The sequence below is a fragment of the Helicoverpa zea genome, chromosome 29, assembly GCF_022581195.2.
Source record: "Helicoverpa zea isolate HzStark_Cry1AcR chromosome 29, ilHelZeax1.1, whole genome shotgun sequence".
Taxonomy (NCBI): domain Eukaryota; kingdom Metazoa; phylum Arthropoda; class Insecta; order Lepidoptera; family Noctuidae; genus Helicoverpa; species Helicoverpa zea.
The window spans coordinates 1,027,595-1,048,285 of NC_061480.1; the positions used below are offsets into that span (position 1 = coordinate 1,027,595).

General features: G+C 37.3%; 2 protein-coding genes across 2 annotated transcripts in view; both read right to left on the reverse strand.

Moving 5' to 3' along the window:
* The window catches only part of LOC124644094, a 61,390-nt gene extending 58,191 nt beyond the window's left edge, over positions 1-3,199 (reverse strand). The window contains exons 1-3 of the mRNA XM_047183307.1: positions 3,053-3,199; positions 2,428-2,578; positions 1,483-2,135 (exon numbers count right to left, since the gene is read on the reverse strand). Of these exons, the coding sequence (XP_047039263.1) occupies positions 1,483-2,135; positions 2,428-2,578; positions 3,053-3,091 (843 nt within the window). The 5' untranslated portion in view covers positions 3,092-3,199. The remainder of the gene's footprint in view (positions 1-1,482; positions 2,136-2,427; positions 2,579-3,052) is intronic.
* Positions 3,200-3,513: 314 nt separating this feature from the next.
* LOC124643899 overlaps positions 3,514-20,691 on the reverse strand; it is a 46,180-nt gene continuing 29,002 nt past the window's right edge. Inside the window, exons 10-17 of the mRNA XM_047183026.1 lie at positions 20,116-20,283; positions 18,870-19,043; positions 17,880-17,987; positions 11,399-11,512; positions 10,988-11,078; positions 5,757-5,872; positions 4,826-4,913; positions 3,514-3,686 (exon numbers count right to left, since the gene is read on the reverse strand). Coding sequence (XP_047038982.1) covers positions 3,514-3,686; positions 4,826-4,913; positions 5,757-5,872; positions 10,988-11,078; positions 11,399-11,512; positions 17,880-17,987; positions 18,870-19,043; positions 20,116-20,283 — 1,032 coding nt within the window. The remainder of the gene's footprint in view (positions 3,687-4,825; positions 4,914-5,756; positions 5,873-10,987; positions 11,079-11,398; positions 11,513-17,879; positions 17,988-18,869; positions 19,044-20,115; positions 20,284-20,691) is intronic.

The window sequence follows — 20,691 nt, forward strand, 5'->3', positions numbered from 1 at the left end:
TAATTTTTGAGCATAAATTTAACACAGATATCTTATTAACTACAGTAATAAGCAATACTAGTGCGCGAAAGAAAGTTCACTAACATGTTAACAGCTGATTGATAAAATGTTCGTTTTGCTTTATCTTTCAGCATAAAGTTTTCGCAGTGATTTAGTTTTTATTTTTGAATTAAATTGGTTGATAATTAGAAATTTTGCTTCCTTCTTAACGGTCTTAGGACCTTGGAACACGGAAATCTTATTAATGACGTAATACTAGTGCACTAAAGGAAAGTTCACTGACCTGTTAACAGCTGATTGATAACATTTTCGGTTTGCTTTAACATTCAGCGTAAAGATTTCGTAGTAATTTTGTTTTTACTTTTCGATTAAATTGGTGAATGATGGGTGATTCTTTCGGCTCGTAGGTAGGTATTATTGGCGTGGTTAAGAAATCAACTTTTTTACACTAATAAAATTGATTAAGCTGACTACGTATTTACAAAATGTACAAATAAATAAATTACCTAGTTTAGTTACCCGGAGGTACTGTTCAAAGCTGTCACCTTCACACTCTTGGCACAATCGAGCACGACGAAGTAGCTGGTTGTCCTTCAGCTAACATAACACTATCACATTCGTTTTTAATGTGTCGAAAGCACTAAGTTAACGGTCCTAGCACATAAGTCTGTCACATGACCCTCCGTGATGAGGGTTCCCGGTCGGTAAACATTTCCCGGAACATAGGTATGTATGGCTGTCATTGCACATCCTTGGCAGTCGTAACGGGTAGTCAGAAGCCAGTAAGTCTGACACCAGTCTAACCAAGGGGTATCGGGTTGCCCGGGTAACTGGGTTGAGGAGGTCAGATAGGCAGTCGCTTCTTGTAAAGCACTGATACTCAGCTGAATCCGGTTAGACTGGAAGCCGACCCCAACATGATTGGGAAAAGGCTCGGAGGATGGATGGCTGTTAGTACACTGTTGTCACTGATGGCATACAGGCGGACCATCGCCACCAACTCGTGTTCGTGTAGTTTTCCGTCATCTCGCACTTTGTACCTACACGTCGCGGAATTCAAAGCGCACGTACGCAGCAGCGGCGGCGACATCAAACACACTGCTTGCCGTCGGCGCTTGTTTGTTCCGGCTTCAAGGGCACGCGGGGAGCGGCGAGGCGAGTGTGTGGGAGTACTCGCACTGTGATTGGGTGAATTTGGGTAGGCTGGATGATCTACGATTTTTATTGAACGATCGTTGCGTATGCTTTGTGCATGTATCGTTTGCGTTTGTGTGAGTGCGCAGCGCGGTAGTAAGGCTAGTAACACACGCGCCGAATTAAAGTACGGCTGGGTTACACTGACGGATATACGTAAATAAGAAAAAAACATGAAAAAATTACCTACCCATTTTTTCGTTGATTTGGGTCGAGAATCATTAGCATATTTACGTCCTTGACTATGGCACGGATGCAAAACAACAGCTTGTATTATGAAAAACTTACCTCAACACAAGTTTCTTTCATTTCAACAGCATATTCTTTCAAAAATAATAACGCTGAATTAACTTTTATTCCATCCATTTCATCCAATCTTATCTTCACCAATTCATCAAGTAGGAAGCCATTTTGAAAATAAACGACTTTTTTCCGAACGTTACTATCCAATTCAAAATTTAAATTAACGGACGCTAACAATGTTACCAGGTTCAAAAATTGTGGCGAAATTATTGTCAATTTTTCGCACATTTTTAGTACAATTTCTATGAAACTTACTGGTTTTAAATTCTTCTTTTCGATTACTCTTTTTATGAAACTTAATATAGTGTTTAAATGTGATTCTATATTAATAACTTCGCTGTCATAAGAGTCATATGTGATACACACCGATTTTCTAACTATTGCATCAACAGTAAAAATATTTGTTGAAAAATGTTCAATAATTTGAACAATAGTATCCATAATTTGACTATCATTGAAAAGATCGATTTTCTCAATAAATATATTGGATGCTGTATTGAATATTTCTGAGTAATCTTGTGGTGCTTTCGAAGTATATTTTAGTATTGTTGGTAAATGTTCCGTTGTTAAATTATTGTTGTCGGTTAGAGCTGATAAAAATGCTCTGGTTATGTCTAGTCCTGGGATGAATGTGGGTGCTGAAAAGAAGATTACTTTTACATACAACTGCTCAAAACCTGAAAATGGTTTGATTAGAACAATCAGAATCAATGAAACCACTTTCCAATATACGTTACATTTGTCAAAACAAACTTCAGTAAAATATTGCCCTGTTTATTTATTGAAAGACGCAAAAAACGCAAAAAAGATCTGAATTGAAACTAGAACTTAGTTAGAAGAAAAAAATATATATACATTATTTAACTAGAACTTCTAGAGGTATTTTTCATTTACTATACAAAATATTATTATGAGTAAAAGTATACTCACATTCATATCTGCTTATCATAAACACAGCTTGTTCTCCCACCAACTTCAGAAGTTCAGAAGTAGTTTCAGAACCGGGGTTGTGAGTCAGGAGAAATTGTAGACAGTCTGACAGTTTACTTCTAACTTTAGGGCATAATTCTTCTGTTATAGCCTGTGAAAACATAAAAATAATGTTTAAAGGGAATATGATAGGTTGAAACAGGGGTAAATTGAAAATATAATTCTAATATCATCATCATCTACCGAGCCTTTTCCCACCTACATTGGGGCCGGCTTCCAGCCTAATCGGATGTAGCGGAGTACCAGTGTGCCACATCAAGCGACTGCCTAACTGACCTCCTCAACCCAGTTACAAGGGTAACCCGATACTTTCTGGCTCCCGACTACCCGTAACGACTGCCAATGATGTACAAATGACAGCCGGGCCTACCAGTTTAACGTGTCTGCAAAGACACGGAGGAATTCATCATGACATGACAAGATGCTCACCCATCCACGGTAATACCGCGTCAAATGATGCCTAACTTTATGACCTACACTAAGACCACTTATGTAAGTTTTATTTCAGAAGTGTATAAAGTTAAAAACTCACATTAATTTACAATATCAGTAAGTTTTTCCTCACCTTCATAATATCCTGAACGCTCGCAGCAGTGTGGCACATAGCTAGCGCCACACACACGTCTATGTCTGTGTGTGTGTGTCGCGTCACGTGTACGACGCGGATGCAGGCCGCTTGTGTGCTAGCGTCCGTCCCCTCACATACTGCGAACACAACATACCGCACCGGGATACAATATAGCCTATGTTACTCGGGGATAATGTAGCTTCCCAACAGTGAAAAAAATTAAAAAAGAAAATTATTTGTTGGCTCGAAAAATATTAAAATTAAGATCGAATGAACCATTTCTTTCATATAAATACAGAACATATTGCTACTTGCAACACAACTACAGATATTAAGCGACCAATCCTGACCAAGCCCTTAAGTGTAACTGTCCGACTTAAGACATTTGGAGCATTTTTCTTATGTCGCACTGTGTAACATAAGGCATTCGAGACAGCTGAACCGATGTTGCTGAAAATTTATGAGAAGGTAGCTAATACCCAGGGGAAGGATATAAGATAATCCTGAACGCTTTCAGCAGTGTGGCACATAGCTAGCGCCACACACACGTCTATGTCTGTGTGTGTGTGTCGCGTCACGTGTACGACGCGGATGCAGGCCGCTTGTGTGCTAGCGTCCGTCCCCTCACATACTGCGGACACAACATGCCGCACCGGGATACAATACAGCCTATGTTACTCGGGGATAGGGCTGCCATCTCGAATTTCGTCAAACCCGGACAAAGATTCAAAAAAACCCGGATATTTGGCAAAAATCGCTTTTCTTCCCAGACGAGTCCGAAAATAATATGCAAAAAAATAACAAGACCTAATTTTCATTTGGTCCGGGTTTTCCCCGGACACTTTTTCAAACCCCGCCCGGACGGCCTCCAAACGAGGACAAATCCGGGGAAACCCGGACGGATGGCAGCCCTACTCGGTGATAATGACCTAAGAAAAGATGGATGGATTGCCTGAAAGATGACATGAATAGGAAGGGAGTGAGTGTCAATATGACGAGTGACAGCGGAAAATGGAAGAGGATGACATATTGCGCCGACCACAAGTAAAATTGGGAACAGGGCAAGAGGAAGAAGTTACTCGGGGATAACGTAGCTTCCCAACAGTTAAAGAATTTTTAAATTCGGTACAATACTTTCGGAGTTTTTAGGCTCCAAACAAAGAAACTAGCAAACAGACAAAAAATGTTTGTTCTTCATTATATTTTAACGGCTGAACCGATGTTGCTGAAAATTGATGAGCAGGTAGCTTATACCCCAGGGAAGCAAAAAAGATTGAACCGGTAACAGAAATATGACAAGCTATTACTCGCAATTCCACCTAAGTTCCGAGAGAACCACTTCCCGTAACCGGGTAAAATGTAGGATATGTCCTTTCTCTGAGTCTAGGCTATATGTGTACCACATTTCATTTAAATTGAACAGTGATTTTGACACAGAATAACTTCAAAATCGAGCCAGTAGTACCTGAGATTAGCGCGTTCAAACAAAGAAACAAACTTTTCAGTACTTTATAATATTAGTAGCCCGTGCATCGGAGAGCACGTAAATGTCGGTCCTGCTTGTGATCTCTCTCCGGTGGTGTCGGATTGTCGTCCCATCGCGCTATGAGAGTGAAGGAATAGTGAGTGCACCTGTGTCCAAGCAAATGCTCGTGCACTATAATATGTCCTGCGCAGCTGGCTGATCTCCTTATATGAGAACACCCGCCGTGGCCGAAATCGGCCGTGGACGCCATTATTAATATTAGTATGTTTAGAGTAAATACTTACAGCTTGCTGTTAAAATGACTAGTAGACAGTATAGAGCTTCAGTATCTCCTCTCAGTAAGCATAACTGAAATATTCGCTGGAGATCTATCTGCAAAGATAAATGAAAATAACTTTAAAATTCAAACTTGTAAATAAGACTGGTGAATGAAAAATGTTATATTCTGTAATTTTGGTTTTGAAAATTAATATCAGTTTTCCTAAAACAACTGTAGTTGTTGAAAATCGGCCTTAAACATAGGTTTAAAGAATCTTTATTCTCAATAATAACATACATGTCACTTACTTGAGAACATAACAACATAGGTAGGTAAGGTTAGGTTCGACAACATCTGGACAAAACACGACAATAAACAAGTCCCATTCAACACATTCATTTTTCGGGTATTTGATTTAGATTTAGTAAATATTTGTAAAGTTGAGTTTTGAATGTGTTGAATGAGTGCAGGTTTCTTATGCGTGAAGGTATTTTATTGTATAGCTGTGCTCCTTCAAATGTGAGCATTTTTTTGCCATAATTTGTTCTTATTTTTGGTAAAACTAATAGACTTGCTCGCCGGGTACTTCGTTGAGTGACTTGTTTGTGTTGTGTAAGAGTAATATTTGAGTGTATGGTTTTGTTAAGAACTTTTCTGATGAAAATGCATATGTTGTAAGTGTATAATTGTTTTATATTCATTAATTTTGTGTCTTTGTATATCTTTGTCGTTTCTGTTAGGTATGGATAGTTGAAAAGTATTTTTATTAGTTTATTTTGTGTGATTTGTAGTTGTGAGAGTTTTGTTTTTGGTGCACTGCCCCATATTTCAATCAAGTATAACAAATGTGGCTTCACTAGTGAATTATATATAGTGTATCGTAATCGTATCAATATGGTGCTAAAATAGAGGTTTTTTTCGAGAGTTGCTTAAATGAAAACAAATTAGGTACAAACCTTAAAAGTAGTCCCCTCAACAATATTAGGAATATTCAAAGTGAGTTTATTTTTTAAATTCAATCCGTAAACATGTTCCGTGAAGTTCTCTTCACCGGTCAATCGTCCATATTTACCTGCAAAATTGAAAAAAAAAAAAAACAAATTAACTCAAATGTCTTTGTCTGAACATTTTTTTAAACGACGTCAAAAATCGTCAATTGACCCCTCCCGCTGTGGGTTACGCGCGGTGAGGGAGTGTCAGACTCTTACTGACTAAACACCGTCGTGTTCCGTCGTAGGCCGCGTATGTACCAGCGCCGCGGTAACTCTTTCAATGTCTAGTAGATCATTCGAAAACAGTTTTCAATTTAAGTACTTTTTTATACATTTTAGAGAAACTAAAAATGTTATTTAACTAGCTCTTCCTCAAAGCTCCACCTGTGTCAAGTACAACTTCCAGCACCTGGTTAAAAAGCCAAAACCTCTGTCTATTTATGTAAAGATTTCTTCTGTGATAATTGTGTAAACAAAAATAATCTGTGTGATTACTTCTTTAATAATGTTCAGTAGTAATTAGCATGCATTGAATTGGATAATTTTGATTGATTCAATGTCAAGTTTTTTTTTTTTTTAATTAGGTTTGCATTGTTTAGTAGCCTACTATTGTTTATCTTAGTAGTGAAAACTTGTAATTGGCTATATCATCATCCTCTAAGCCTTTGTCCCAACTATGTTGGGGTCGGCTTCCAGTCTAACCGGATTCAGCTGAGTACCAGTGCTTTACAAGAAGCGACTGCCTATCTGACCTCCTCAACCCAGTTACCCGGGCAACCTGGTACCCCTTGGTTAGACTGGTGACAGACTTACTGGCTTCTGACTACCCGTAACGACTGCCAAGGATGTTCAATGACAGCCGGGACCTACAGTTTAACGTTCCATCCGAAACACAGTCAATGGTGTCTAAGATATACTTAGAAAGTACATACAAACTTAGAAAAGTTGCATTGGTACTTGCCTGACCTGGGATCGAACCCGCGCCCTGATACCTGAGAGGTTGGTCCTTTACCCACTAGGCCACCACGACTCTTGTAATTGGCTATATCCTACTTATAATAATTACTATTGTATTACCTAACTGTAAGTTTTCCTAAAAATGTAAAATAAAATAAATCATAAACAAACAATGTCTTCAGCTCAATAATCAAATCAAATCAAATCAAATCACCTTTATTTTCAGGCATCAAAGGCCCATAGATAAATACCTTAAAACTAGCATACATATGTTATACAAAATTGTTAGTAAATAAAAACTTAAAACTATGTTAATAGCACTTCCTTATGCACTATGGCACTGTGCGGTCCTGTGGCACTTGTCCGCGGAAGCGACGGAACACCACGTCCTGTGGCCAGAAGTTTTCGTCCAACACGAGGTGCAGGAAACACGTTGGCACTCGCACCACGAACGCCTTGAAGTTGGCGTTATGGCGCGACTCCAGCAGCTGCACTCTCGGGGCGTACTTCAGCTTCTGACGCATGTACTCCACGATGTCCTCCGCCTTAGTGGTGTAGTGTAGGCGGGAGATGTACACCGGGGTGTTCGGCTTGGCGGCACGAATTTTGATGTTTGGCTCAACAGGAGCCGTGCCGCAACGATTCTTGTTGGTTCGCTGACGGCGCTTCCTCCTTTGCACCGTAACGAACCCCTCATCGTCAGCCCGATTCTGTCCCTTTACGGGCACGGGCTTCTTCGTAGCATCAATTTTGCTACCTATGACGCTAGCGTAGTCTCGACGTACATTTTGATGTTTCGCCGAGGCTGCAGAAACGAGCAGCTGATCGAGCGGTGTCGCGGCGGCTCGCGGAGGAGCCGCAGGGACGGGAGCGGGGCAGCGGGGCGCACGAGGCGCGCACTGTGCCGACTCAGCGTTCGGCGGTGACAGCGGCGACGGCGACAAAACTGCTGACGCGAAACTTGCACCCGATACATCGAGGCACGCTCCGCGCCGCATGTTTACGTTCGATGCACCCACAGGTGACCCAGTTACAGTCACCGATTTACGCAACTCGTTAAGTTCGCTGCGCAAATCGGCGACTGTAATTTGGGATGCATCTAACTTCTTCTGTACATCCGCAAGACTTGCCTTTAGAAAGACGATGTCTTTCAGCAGGCTCGTAACGTCGACGTGGTCGAAGGTGACGGGCGGAAGCTTATTCAGATCCTTCGCCACAAACGTCGGCACGTCTTCTGGATCGGTCTCCTTTAGCAGCGTGATGATGTCCTGAATGCTCTTCTTTGTCCCGTCACGCCGCACAGTGGATCCAAATTGAAAAATAGTGGACATAGGCAACAAAGTTCCAATATCGATTCGATATTTTTTTATGTGATTCTTCATGATATTCCAGACAACTTTTACTCTTGTGAAATTTCTTCTAAAGTTGATCGTTTGTCTGAAAAAAAATAAATTAGATTTTTTTGTATGGAGCGAATCACGTTTATTTTTTTTTCTTCAATTGTACGGATATGTTAGGTCTGTGGCGTGAGTATATGATACCTAGGGTCATTCTCTATCCAAGAAAAAATATATCAGCTCCGGCCATCTGCAGCCGCGCGAGTAATCATTCGGTAAAAAAATAATATTTTCTATAACGTTTTTTGCCTTTTAAGATCAATTCAAAGTATATTTTCTGTCTCACTTGGCTGTTTTCACCTTATTTTTGGTTAAATATATAGTTTTAATGGCACATAGGTACTCACAACTAGTAATTCTAGCAGAGGTTTTGTTATTATTGCATGTTATCGGTGGCACCTGGATTGTGATTGATGACTCATTTGTTTGTGCGCTCGTCTAAGCGCATAACTAATTAGTCATCGAAAAATGCTCGTCTCTGATTGGCTGTATTTTTTTTACTACCTGCTGTCATGTTAATATGTTCACTACTTGAGTAATTAACACTGACTATAAATACAAAGTGAAATACTTTTATTTTAATATTTACATTAGAACTATGGCTGGATTTTGTATCAACCTAGATCTTTTTGTGAAATTAAGAAGTGGTGGTGATCTGAAAAATTATATGTTTCTATATGAAAGTATAATTTCTGTTTTGAATACCACAGTTTCTGAAGAAGACAAAAACCTAATCAAGGAGTTCTGTCGACTTTTTTTAGTAAGTCTAAATAAAAAGTGGATAGAGTCGAGTAGAAGCCAAAAAACTTTTATGAATCGTATAAAATAATAATCGCAATTGGTTGGAAAAAAATATCAACTGGCCTGTTTGTGACAGTGTTGACCTGAGAAGTGAGTTGGGCTTTTCGGACACAGACTTATCTGAGCCAGTGGATGTGAATTCCCATGTTCCTAATCTTGCGGTATGTACTACGGAAGCGGGAACATCTACAGAAAAGGAGCACAGAAAACCGTTCGAAGAATTAAGTAATAAGCAAAAAAAAAAGACGTTCTACTTCCATAGTAGAAGAAAATTCAGAGGAAGAGTTGCAGCACTGGTACTTAACAAAAGAAAACAACGGCAAAACGAATCTGGCAAAAGTAGTCGAATACCTTTCCAGTAATCCAGAAACGCTATCCCAAGTACACGAGCGACTATTCAAAAAGCAGAGCCTAAGTACCGTCTCTGAAGATAAGTGCTTAGCTCTTTATACCTCACTTGCGCTCTCGAGATGGAAGTACTTAGCTCTTCGAAAATTTCTGAAAGAAGAAAACTGTGCTGCCTTTCCATCTTATCCAAAGCTAGTAAATGCCAAGAAAAGATGTTATCCACCACAAGAGAGTATGGAGATTACCGAAAATTGCAAGCGCTATTGGACCACACTGTGGAGAGGATTTTACTAGATGTGAATTCTGTTGATAGGTCTCAAAATGAAGAATTCAGTTGACCTGGAAATGGGGGCTTGATGGTTCTTCGTCGCAGAGTAACTATAAACAGAAAACGTCAAACACAGCCACAGGGTTCGGTGATTCATCAGTAGTCATGATAAGCATCGTCCTACATAAGGACATATCCTACATAAGGCCTAAAATAACGAAACAGGTTCATGGTGAGTTGTTGCCTGAAGCAATTCAGTTGTTACAGACTACCGAGCCTCCCTGTGATAGCGAGATTATGGAGGAAGAAGAATGCCTCCTAGCAGAGTCCGAAAATTTGCCGGACCTACTTCTGGAATAAGAAATAAAGTGATCTGGCTCTGGACTGTTCCCACAAAAGCCCATCGGAGCTGGTATGACAAACAGCCCTTTTCAGGGCTACAATAATTTCACAATTTTCTTTCGATCATACGTACGATAACTTATACTATACGCTAGATTATGTAGATAATGATTATCAACGTCTTGCCCATAAAAACTCAAACTATTTCACCTATATTTGACAAATAATATTTATTTTACAGGTAGCAGGTAGTAAAAAAAATTATAGCCAATCAGAGACGAGCATTTTTCGATGACTAATTAGTTATGCGCTTAGACGAGCGCACAAACAAATGAGTCATCAATCACAATCCAGGTGCCACCGATAACATGCAATAATAACAAAACCTCTGCTAGAATTACTAGTTGTGAGTACCTATATGCCATTAAAACTATATATTTAACCAAAAATAAGGTGAAAACAGCCAAGTGAGACAGAAAATATACTTTGAATTGATCTTAAAAGGCAAAAAACGTCATAGAAAATATTATTTTTTTACCGAATGATTACTCGCGCGGCTGCAGATGGCCGGCGCTGATATATTTTTTCTTGGATAGAGAATGACCCTAGGTATCATATACTCACGCCACAGACCTAACATATTCGTACAATTGAAGAAAAAAAAATAAACGTGATTCGCTCCATACAAAAAAATCTAATTTATTTTTTTTTCAGACAAACGATCAACTTTAGAAGAAATTTCACAAGAGTAAAAGTTGTCTGGAATATCATGAAGAATCACATAAAAAAATATCGAATCGATATTGGAACTTTGTTGCCTATGTCCACTATTTTTCAATTTGGATCCACTGTGCGCCGGCGGGACACCATCTGGTCGCTCTTGTTGAGCAACCTGTACAGCAGCTGCTTTGCAGCAGCGACGTCATCCTCGCTGAAGTTCGACGCGCAGATTTGGACAGCGGACACCTCGTCCATCACGTCCAGCTTCTGCTGCAGGAACGCCAGCAGCTCATTCGCCACGAGTTGTTCACTCATGGCGATTAAAAAACGACTGATAATGTTAGTATAGATACAAAACTTACCTAAAAACATGGTGACATCTTTCTGGAATATTCTAGCGTCTTTGGTATCCGTTACAGCTTTGAATTTTAACATTTTTAGTTGATTTATTATCTGTAAATAAATTGTGACAATTATTGTATGATAAAATAGACTTGATGTTTCATTATGAACTGTTTTCTGCGTCTCGTGGTAACTCTTGCACTCGGTTGAACAGAAGCCAGAGTCTTTTCTCAGGCACAAGACTATCTGTGTACCAAATGTCAATTAAATTGTATCAGTAGTTTTGACTTGAAAGCCGGACAGACAAACATACAGAGTCACTTTCACATTCATAAAATTAATGTCCTTTTAGCAGAGAAATATTCATATAAAAGTTATAATTAATAAATATACTGATGATTTTATTGTCAAGGTACACTAATTAAACTTACCATAGATAGTTGTCGTTTATCAATATTTTCAGCGTTGTTTTCAATTGAAGCTTCTATTTTAGACAGCACTTTAGACAGAACTCTGTAATCTGTGTCCTGTTTTGATATTATTGTCTGAAAAAATTTATATTAACAGCTTTATTTTGTGATATAATAGCATATAGGTATTATTTAGTAGCTTCAACAATTATTTTCTAGCGTCCGTTAGTACCTACTTCGCGCACCCGGGAAAAATGTACCCTATGGCTTTTCTCGATAAATAAATATGACTATGCATCTAACGCATCTAATGCATCTCTAATGCATCTAACGCAACATTTGCTTAAGACCACCACGGACTAACTATGGAAAGAAGAATATAGTCTACGAAGGAGCAGCGCTATACAACAAATTACCAAATGCCATTAAAGAATTGCAGTCTTTTGCTTTATACAAGAAAAATGTAAAACACCACATTTTGAAAGATTTTTCTAGATTTTGAACAAAAATGTATCCTTGGATTACTTTATTTACATAGTGATTTATACATATAGATATATAGATATTTACAACACAAAAAAAAACTATCTAACTACTATATAAAAAAAAAACAATAAAAAAAATACGCAAGAAAACAGAACAAATAGTCCAATGTATATTGCTAATGACTTGCCATCAACATTCGATACGTAATAGTACCTCAGTTCTCCTAATACCCACAAAACTTGAATATTGTTCTCACTGATTTGTTTATTTTATTTAGGAGCTACCCTACGTCTTAAGTAATTCGTACATGTATTTAGTTCTAAGATTAACTTGTATTTCTCATATTAAGTGAATTGTATTCTTTTTGGGAAATAAATGTCTTAAACCATAACGCTGAAATATCTATTCAGTATTAGTATAGCATTATTTAAATTATTGACTATTCCCCAATTGAATATATGTATGAGTTAAATGCCTAACCAAACGGACTTACTGTAGTGTAGTGTTAAGTTTGACTTGTATTTTTTATTTAATAATTTGATTTAATTGTATTTTGTTTTTTTATTTTTATTTGAATTAATGTAGTTTTCCACTTTTATATTTGTACACCAGTATAATGGTAAAACATGTTGGTTCAAACCTAAATATTTAAGACATCATAATATGCATCATAAAAATGTATTTTTTATGTACCCGTGTTTTGGCAAATAAATGATCTTTGTCTTTGTTTTTGACTTCATGAAAAAAAAATTATTTCAAGATCAGTCATTAATAAAATAATAATGTGTTTTTGTCTCAGCCTCTGCGAACGAATAGTTTAATTTCTATCATCTAATTTAAATTGTATATCGGGTGTGTCGTTCACAATCACATTAAATGAAATGCGTTAATATACTGGTTAATATATGTCGATTAACACAAAGAAAAAAGAAAAATAAGTAAAAATAAAAAAATGAATTTTTCAAACAAAGTAAATAGAATAAAAATGTGCGAAAATTAGAACACCGTATAAAAGTCAGTCATTACAAACAACTGAAATTCTCCCTTGAAAACTGACAGCTGTCAACTGATCAAAACATTCGATACTCCTAACTTTATCTCTGCTTTACACATGATGTTGTAAATTATAAAAACGAAAAATGACTCCTGTGGCCAAACCACTGAATGTATTAGGTTATTTTTTTACAATTCGCCATAGAATATTATAAAGTATATGCCATAGGATTTAATGTGATTATGAACGACACACCTGATATTTACCTTTTGTTTTGTTTATTAATATTTTTTTCTGAAGAAAATAATAATACTGTAGTCCTAGCAGGTACACCTTGTTTGTGTTGTACAGCTACAACATAACCATCGGCGCATGTGGGTGGGCACGCCGATTATATGCTTATATTAAAAATACATTTTTATTTTATGAACAGGAGGCTTTAGATACACTTAATGGACTATAAGTAATGCTTGAGTACTTAGTCTTTATAGGTGTAAATCTGTGTGCTAGCCTACTTGTGTTCAGCTTGTTTTTTTTTTTTTCTGAATTTTATATAATAGTTATCATGTGATAATGATATTTTTATGACTTATTCACTTGTTTTGTATACATTCTGGTTCAAAATCAAAATCAAAAGTCATTTATTCAAAGTAGGCTGAAAATCAGCACTTTTCGAACGTCAATACAAAAGACAGCCCCCAAAACGCCCGCCCTTCACCACTTCCTATGTGTTTTTGCTGGGAAGAAGAAGTGGTGGAACAAACTCCCCAGCAACACAATTATGTCTGTATGGTTTGAAGAACCGTATACAAATATTTAAATATCACTATACAACATTGTGTACATAAATTTGTATATAAAATCAATTCAAATAGTTAATCATGTTGGCTAGTACACACCTTACCCATACCTATTACTCAAGCAGTTACAAAATAAATCTATTAAAAAAAGAGTGAAAAATATAAAAAAAAATATAAAGCCTCCATTCAGTGAAGATAGATATAGTTTAGGGTGCACCCACCGACATGTCAAAGAGTTTTTATGAAAAAATAAAATAACAACATAAACAATGAAAACGGTGAACTAGGACTACCGTTCAAACCAAAATCATATACATTAGGTATATTACGGGTGTACAAATATGTAGTCAGCAAGACGACCTGGTACCACAAGCAGCACCCGTTCACGAGCATAACGCGAGGATCAGCCATCGCCCCCCTCGCACATTTTTGAGGGAGGGAGGCAACCCGACCACCGACGCTACCGCAAGCAATACCGTCAAAGGGAGCATGACGACTTGCAGCTACACTACAAGAAAACAGTTAATACTAATAGATTCGCAGTCGCTAGTAGACCATTTACAAAATTAAGGAACAACTCATCGTAAAAACAGAACGATGATGGTAATTAGTCAGTATACATAAAATAAAAAAATGTCACGTATAAAATAATATAAATCACATCAACTCATAATGATAACTTTTGAAGCTGTCCAGTGTTTAACATGAGGACCAACTATTTTTATCGTTTATGTAGTCATTAACTGTATAATAAGCTTTCTTCGACAGGATAGATTTGATCTGCACTTTAAATTTATCAAAAGGCAATTCTAAAAACGACTGAGGAAGTTTATTATAAAATCGAATACCAAGCCCCATAAATGTTCCATGTACCTTGTGAAGCCTGTGAATGGGTACGCACAGTTTATGCTTGTTCCTAGTGTTGATACTGTGGACATCACTTTTCTTGGTGTAGTGATGAATATTCTGCCTAATGTATAATATGTTAGCAAGGATGAATTGCGATGCCACAGTAAGGATACCTATTTCTTTAAAAAGTTCCCTTAAGGAATGCTTGCTACCTAACTTATATATTGCACGAACAGCTCGTTTCTGTAATACGAAAATGTTTTCTATATCTGCAGCTTTGCCCCACAGTAGAATACCGTAGGACATAACGCAATGAAAATAACTAAAATAGACTAGTCGAGCTGTGTCTACGTCAGTGAATTGTCTTACTTTTCTGACGGCGTAGGCAGCAGAACTAAGTCTACCCGCGAGGCTAGATATATGTGAGCCCCACTGTAGCTTTGCATCAACTGTTATTCCCAGAAACACTGTTGACTTCACAGTTTCAAGAACTTCATTATTTAGGATAATCTTAGGTCCTAAGTGTTTTACATTAGGCAAGGTGAACTTAACACATTTGGTTTTTTTAGCATTAAGAACTAAATTATTTGCTGTAAACCAGTGCGTAACTAAGGAGAGTGCATTGTTCACGTCATCAAATTGCTGTCTATTCCTATCAACTTTGAAAATGAGAGATGTATCATCTGCAAATAATACTACATCACATATATTTTTCAAATGGATTGGTAAATCATTTATATACACTAAGAATAAGAAAGGACCTAGAATAGAACCCTGCGGCACGCCTAATTGAACTGGTAGGCCTGAAGATTTGACACCGTTGATGTCTACGCATTGCAATCTATGATTTAAATATGATTCTATGACGTTTAAAGCTCCGTTTTGAACGCCGTAATAACGTAACTTGCGTAAAAGTGTGTCATGTTGAACGCAATCAAATGCTTTGGAGAGGTCACAAAAGACTCCAATTGCGTTTTGAGAGTTTTCCCATGCATTAAAAATATGTTTTAAAAGAGCAACACCAGCATCAGTAGTCGAACGACCTCTAGTAAAGCCATATTGTTCGCTATGGAGGAGGCAATTTACATTAAAATAACTGAGCAACTGCTTGAGTATTAACTTTTCAAATATTTTACTAAACGCAGGTAGAATTGAAATTGGTCTAAAGTTACCAATATCCGACTTGGTTCCTGATTTAAACAAGGGAACGACTTTACTTTGTTTCATGAGGTCGGGAAATACACCCGCATCAACGCATTTATTGAATGTAACAGCTAGATAGGGAGCAACAATGTCAATGATATTACTTAAAAGTTTAGTGGAAATACCCCAGTAATCACCGGTGTTTTTTGACTTAAGAGTTTTGAAGACATTGATGACGTCATGCGGCGTTACATGCTTAAACTTGAATAAGAAGTCACACTTGGGTACACTACTACGCAAAAGCTTCTCAGCATCAGTCGAAGAAGAATTTAAGGAGCGAGTTGTAGCTATGGGTATATCGGCAAAGAACTCGTTAAAGGCTTTTGCTACGTCGTCCGCATGACTAACAAGTTTGTTATCGACTAGGATTTCAAACTTCTTTTCATGACTGACCGATTTACCAGTTTCGTTATTTATTATTTTCCATGTAGTTTTAACTTTATTATTAGACTTTTTAATAGTGTCGCTTATGAATTTAGATTTTGCCATATTACAAACCTTTTTGAATAATTTAGAATATTGCTTAACATAACTAACAAACGCATCATCAAATTGATACGTTTTTATTTCATATAGCTCATACAGCCTCGCTCTACTTTTATAAATACCTGTCGTGGCCCATTGATTAAAGTTAGCCGAGGTACTTTTAATTTCCAAAGTTTTAGTTTTAAATGTAGAATCAAATTCATTCTGAACAATACTGAAAAGTGATCCATAGATGGCATTAGGATCCTCGTTGTTAATAATTTTGGGATTAATTTTTTTAGCTACATTACATTTAAATCTGTTACAACGACTAGCTGAATGGGGCCTGCATTCAATTTTAAGTGGACTCGTATGGATAACCATGGGAAAACTCACTTTTTGGCCACAGTGGTCAGACGTGAGGGCGTTGAAGACTAAATTATTATTTGATTCATCGGAATCGGTAAATATATTATCGAGACAAGTAGAAGAAGAAGCCGTTATTCTCGTTGGTTCATAAAATAAATTTACTAAATTGAAAGACTTAAATAAGTTCAAAATTCTAGTAGTTAATGGCGAGGCCTCCAAGATATTAACATTGAAATCACCACATACAATTTTACGTTTGTGACTTGATTTTAATTTATTAAGTGAATCTTCAATTACCGATTCGAATATATTGAAATCTCCTTGGGGGGGGCGGTAAACGCAGATTATAATATAACGCTCAAGTTCCACACAGGACAACTCTATAGTGCGCTCGATAGAAAGTTTAACTATATCCAGGCGTTGTTTACATTTTAAATTATTTGAAACTAGAATCAAGGAGCCGCCTCGAATAGCCTTACTTCTTACAAACGCACTTTGTATTGTGTAATTGTTATCATTAATAAACAATAACTCATGCTCTTTTAACCAATGTTCAGTTAAACACAAAACATGAACATTGTGGGTTTCCATAAATAAACTTAATTCTAATTCTTTGCCAGACAGGCCCTGCATGTTTTGATGTACAACATTCAATACATGCGGTCCATCCTTTGTCGCGCCTAATAGTTTAAACTACTGGGCGTATCAATAATTATGTTAGTAGTACTACTAACAGTATCCGTAGGTATGTAATAAGTACCAGTGTCAATGTGTATATTATATGCTAAAAGATTAGCAATGTGTCTTCTACAGCTAGGTGGCAAATACATTGAGTATTCAGTTAATTAAAATCTACTTGTAAATTGGTTTATATCAAAAAATAAAATCGCATTATCAAGACGACATGTCCTATTATAAATTAACATATTTAAATCAAATATGTGCCTATTTTGTTCCATTGATAAACTTTCTCTTCTTGAACACATGTCTGTCTGTAAGGTTCTTCAAACCTTACAGACAGACATGTGTTGCTGGGGAGTTTGTTGCGCCACTTCTTCTTCCCAGCAAAAACACATAGGAAGTGGTGAAGGGTTGGCGTTTTGGGGGCTGTCTTTTGTTTTTGACGTTCGAAAAGTGCTGATTTATCAGCCTAATTTGAATAAACGATTTTGAGTTTGAGTTTGAGTTTTCTGCATTTTTTCTTTTATAGAATGTTCTTTTTTTATCTCTCTTTACGTTAATGTAATTGGTTGTAAACCGTTTTAACTTAATAAATAAATTAAATTCTATCTATTAATATATTTTAATACGTAATAAAATATGTATTTTTACTTACATACAGCGCAGTCAATGTATGATTCTGTCTATGTTCTGTCTTCGTAGTCAAAGTAGATAACAAGTGCTTAAGTACTGTGTCATCTTCAAATTTTTCCACATACATTATCTGCAAATAAAATTATCATAGGTTTAATCAAAAGTACAGTACCAGTTGTACCAGGAGTGGTATATTGTACCATTTGTACCTGGTACCACTGGTACATTGTTCCATTTGTACCAGTTGTACCAAGTACCAATGGTGCATTGTACCAGGTGTGGTACATTGTACCAATGGTGCATTGTACCAGGTGTGGTACATTGTACCAGCTGTGCCAGGTATCACTGGTACACCAGGCATCACATTTCATTTAATATCCATTTACATTGTACAAGAGATGCATTGTACAGTCAGCTTCATATTGATTTCTGACACTTACGCGAATATTAGACATTTAAATAAAACTACTTTTACGGATTTTATCGCGTTATATTAATATTATTTAATCCCGACGTTTCGGATCCTTTACAGCATCCATGGTCACGGGCAGACTAAGGTGTTGGTCGTCTTGATATATTAGTTACAAACAGCTACCCTACATTTTGTTGATTATTATTGACAATCCGATTCACGCAAAACGAGCTCACTGTATCCATAGGTCGAGCAGTTGTAGGCAGTCAGCTTCAGGTCAGTGGTAACAGTTTTATAGGAAAATCGTACTTATTACTAGTGAGTTAAGGTGCACGACAGTTACCACTGATGTGCGGTCTACCGTACCATTTGTAACAGGAGTGGCACACTATACCAGTTGTACCAAGTACCAGATGTGCATTGTACCAGGTACTAGTGGTGCATTGTATCATTTTACCACATGTACCAATTGTACCAGCAGTGGTACGATGTACCAGTTGTACCAGATGCAAGTGGTACATTCGCCTTAAGTATACTGCCGTTGTTCCTAACTTTAGACTATAAAAATGATGCAGAAAAATACACAATATTATTACAAACCTGATTATCATCTGTTTCAGTCAACATTTCCACCGGCGGTACATTGTATAGTTTAGACAAATGTACCACAGTCGGCCTGAAAGCTATGCACCAGTCTTCTAAGTAATGTTCTATGTTTTGCAAGCTTAGGAGCACTGATAGGAGGTGTAGACTCGGCTTTATATCTTCGTATGTCTGAGGAATAGATAAATATCTTAAGTTAGCCGTTTTCCCGCAGTTTTATCCGCGTCCCGTGGTAACTACTGCCCGTACCGGGATAAAATATAGCCTATGTTACTCGTGGATAATGTAGCTTTCGAATGGTGAAAGAATTTTTAAAAACGGTCCAGTAGTTTTTGAGCCTATTCATTACAACCAAACAAACAAAGTTTTCCTCTTTATAATATTAGTATTATAGTATAGATTACAGTGTTGGTTTGTTTAATTACCTATTAGCTGATTCACGCGCACGAATAGAAAAACGTCGTGGTGTCATAGTGGGCAAAGAACCAACCTCTCGAGTATGAGGGTGTGGGTTCTATTCCAGTTCAGGCAAGTACCTATGCAAGCTTTCTAAGTTTGTATGTACTTTCTAAGTTTATCCTGGACACCAGCGAGATAAAAAGGTGAAGGAAAACATCTTGAGGAAACCTGGAATATGAAGTCTGAAATCAGCAACCACATTGGGTTATTCCCGTTCGGTAACACCTTTTCGTGAACACTGTGGACGATCGGGAAAAAAAGTTTCGTTCGTTCACAGTGTTGACGAACGCTACTTATTATTTCGGGTAATTCCCGTTCGGTAACACCTTTCGTTCCTGTCGTCAACACTGTTGACGATCGGGAAAAAAAAGTTTCGTTCGTTCACAGTGTCCATGAATGCTGGTTTTTATTTTTAAAATATAGAAATAAAAATAAACATGTCATGGATTTTTAAAGTGTAAAATGGTTATTATGGACATGATAAGGCCATTTTTTATTTTCTAGTTAATTGTGTTTTAAAAGATCTAACATAATCCATTAAAATATTTAAAAAATCCAAACAAGTAAAAACCAGCATTCATGGACACTGTGACCGAACGAAACTTTTTTTTCCCGATCGTCCACAGTGTTCACGAAAGGGTGTTACCGAACGGGAATAACCCACCGCATTGAGCAAGCGTGGTGATTAATGCTCAATCCTTCTCCGTGTGAGAGGAGGTCGCAGCCCAGCAGTGGGACGATAAACAGGCTTTAACATTAATATGTAATTTAAAACTATACATACCGCTTCAGGATCCCCAGCAACATTGACAACTACTTCTAACGTATGCTGCACAGCTTGTGCAAAGAGCTGCACAGCGCCGGCGGTGTTGTGCAGCAGAGCTCGCCATGTGCACATGTGCTTGTCTGAGCCGGCTTGCAGGCTCAGCACAACCACCGCTATTACTGCTGCCTACAATACAACTATATATGTAAAACCTTCTCCTAAGTGTGATTAATACTACTTTTTTGGGAAGTCGGTTAAAAATTAGAACTGTCTTTAACAATATACATAAACCACTCCTAAGTGTGATTAATATACTGTGCTCAAAACCGCGTCAAAATCAATTCAGGTGAAACTCAAAACCTCCCTTCTTTGAAGTCGGTTAAAAACAAAACCGTCTTCAATAATATACCTAAACACTTCTACAGAGTGTGATTAATACTATGGCCAAAACCTCATCAAAATCGATTCAGGTCAATGTGAGAACCTCCTTTTTTTGAAGTCGGTGAAAAATGTTTTTTCTTAAAGTACGCACGAAGATATAATTCGCGATTGTTTCAATTTAAAAGGTAGCTATTTTGAAGCAGTTTCACCTGC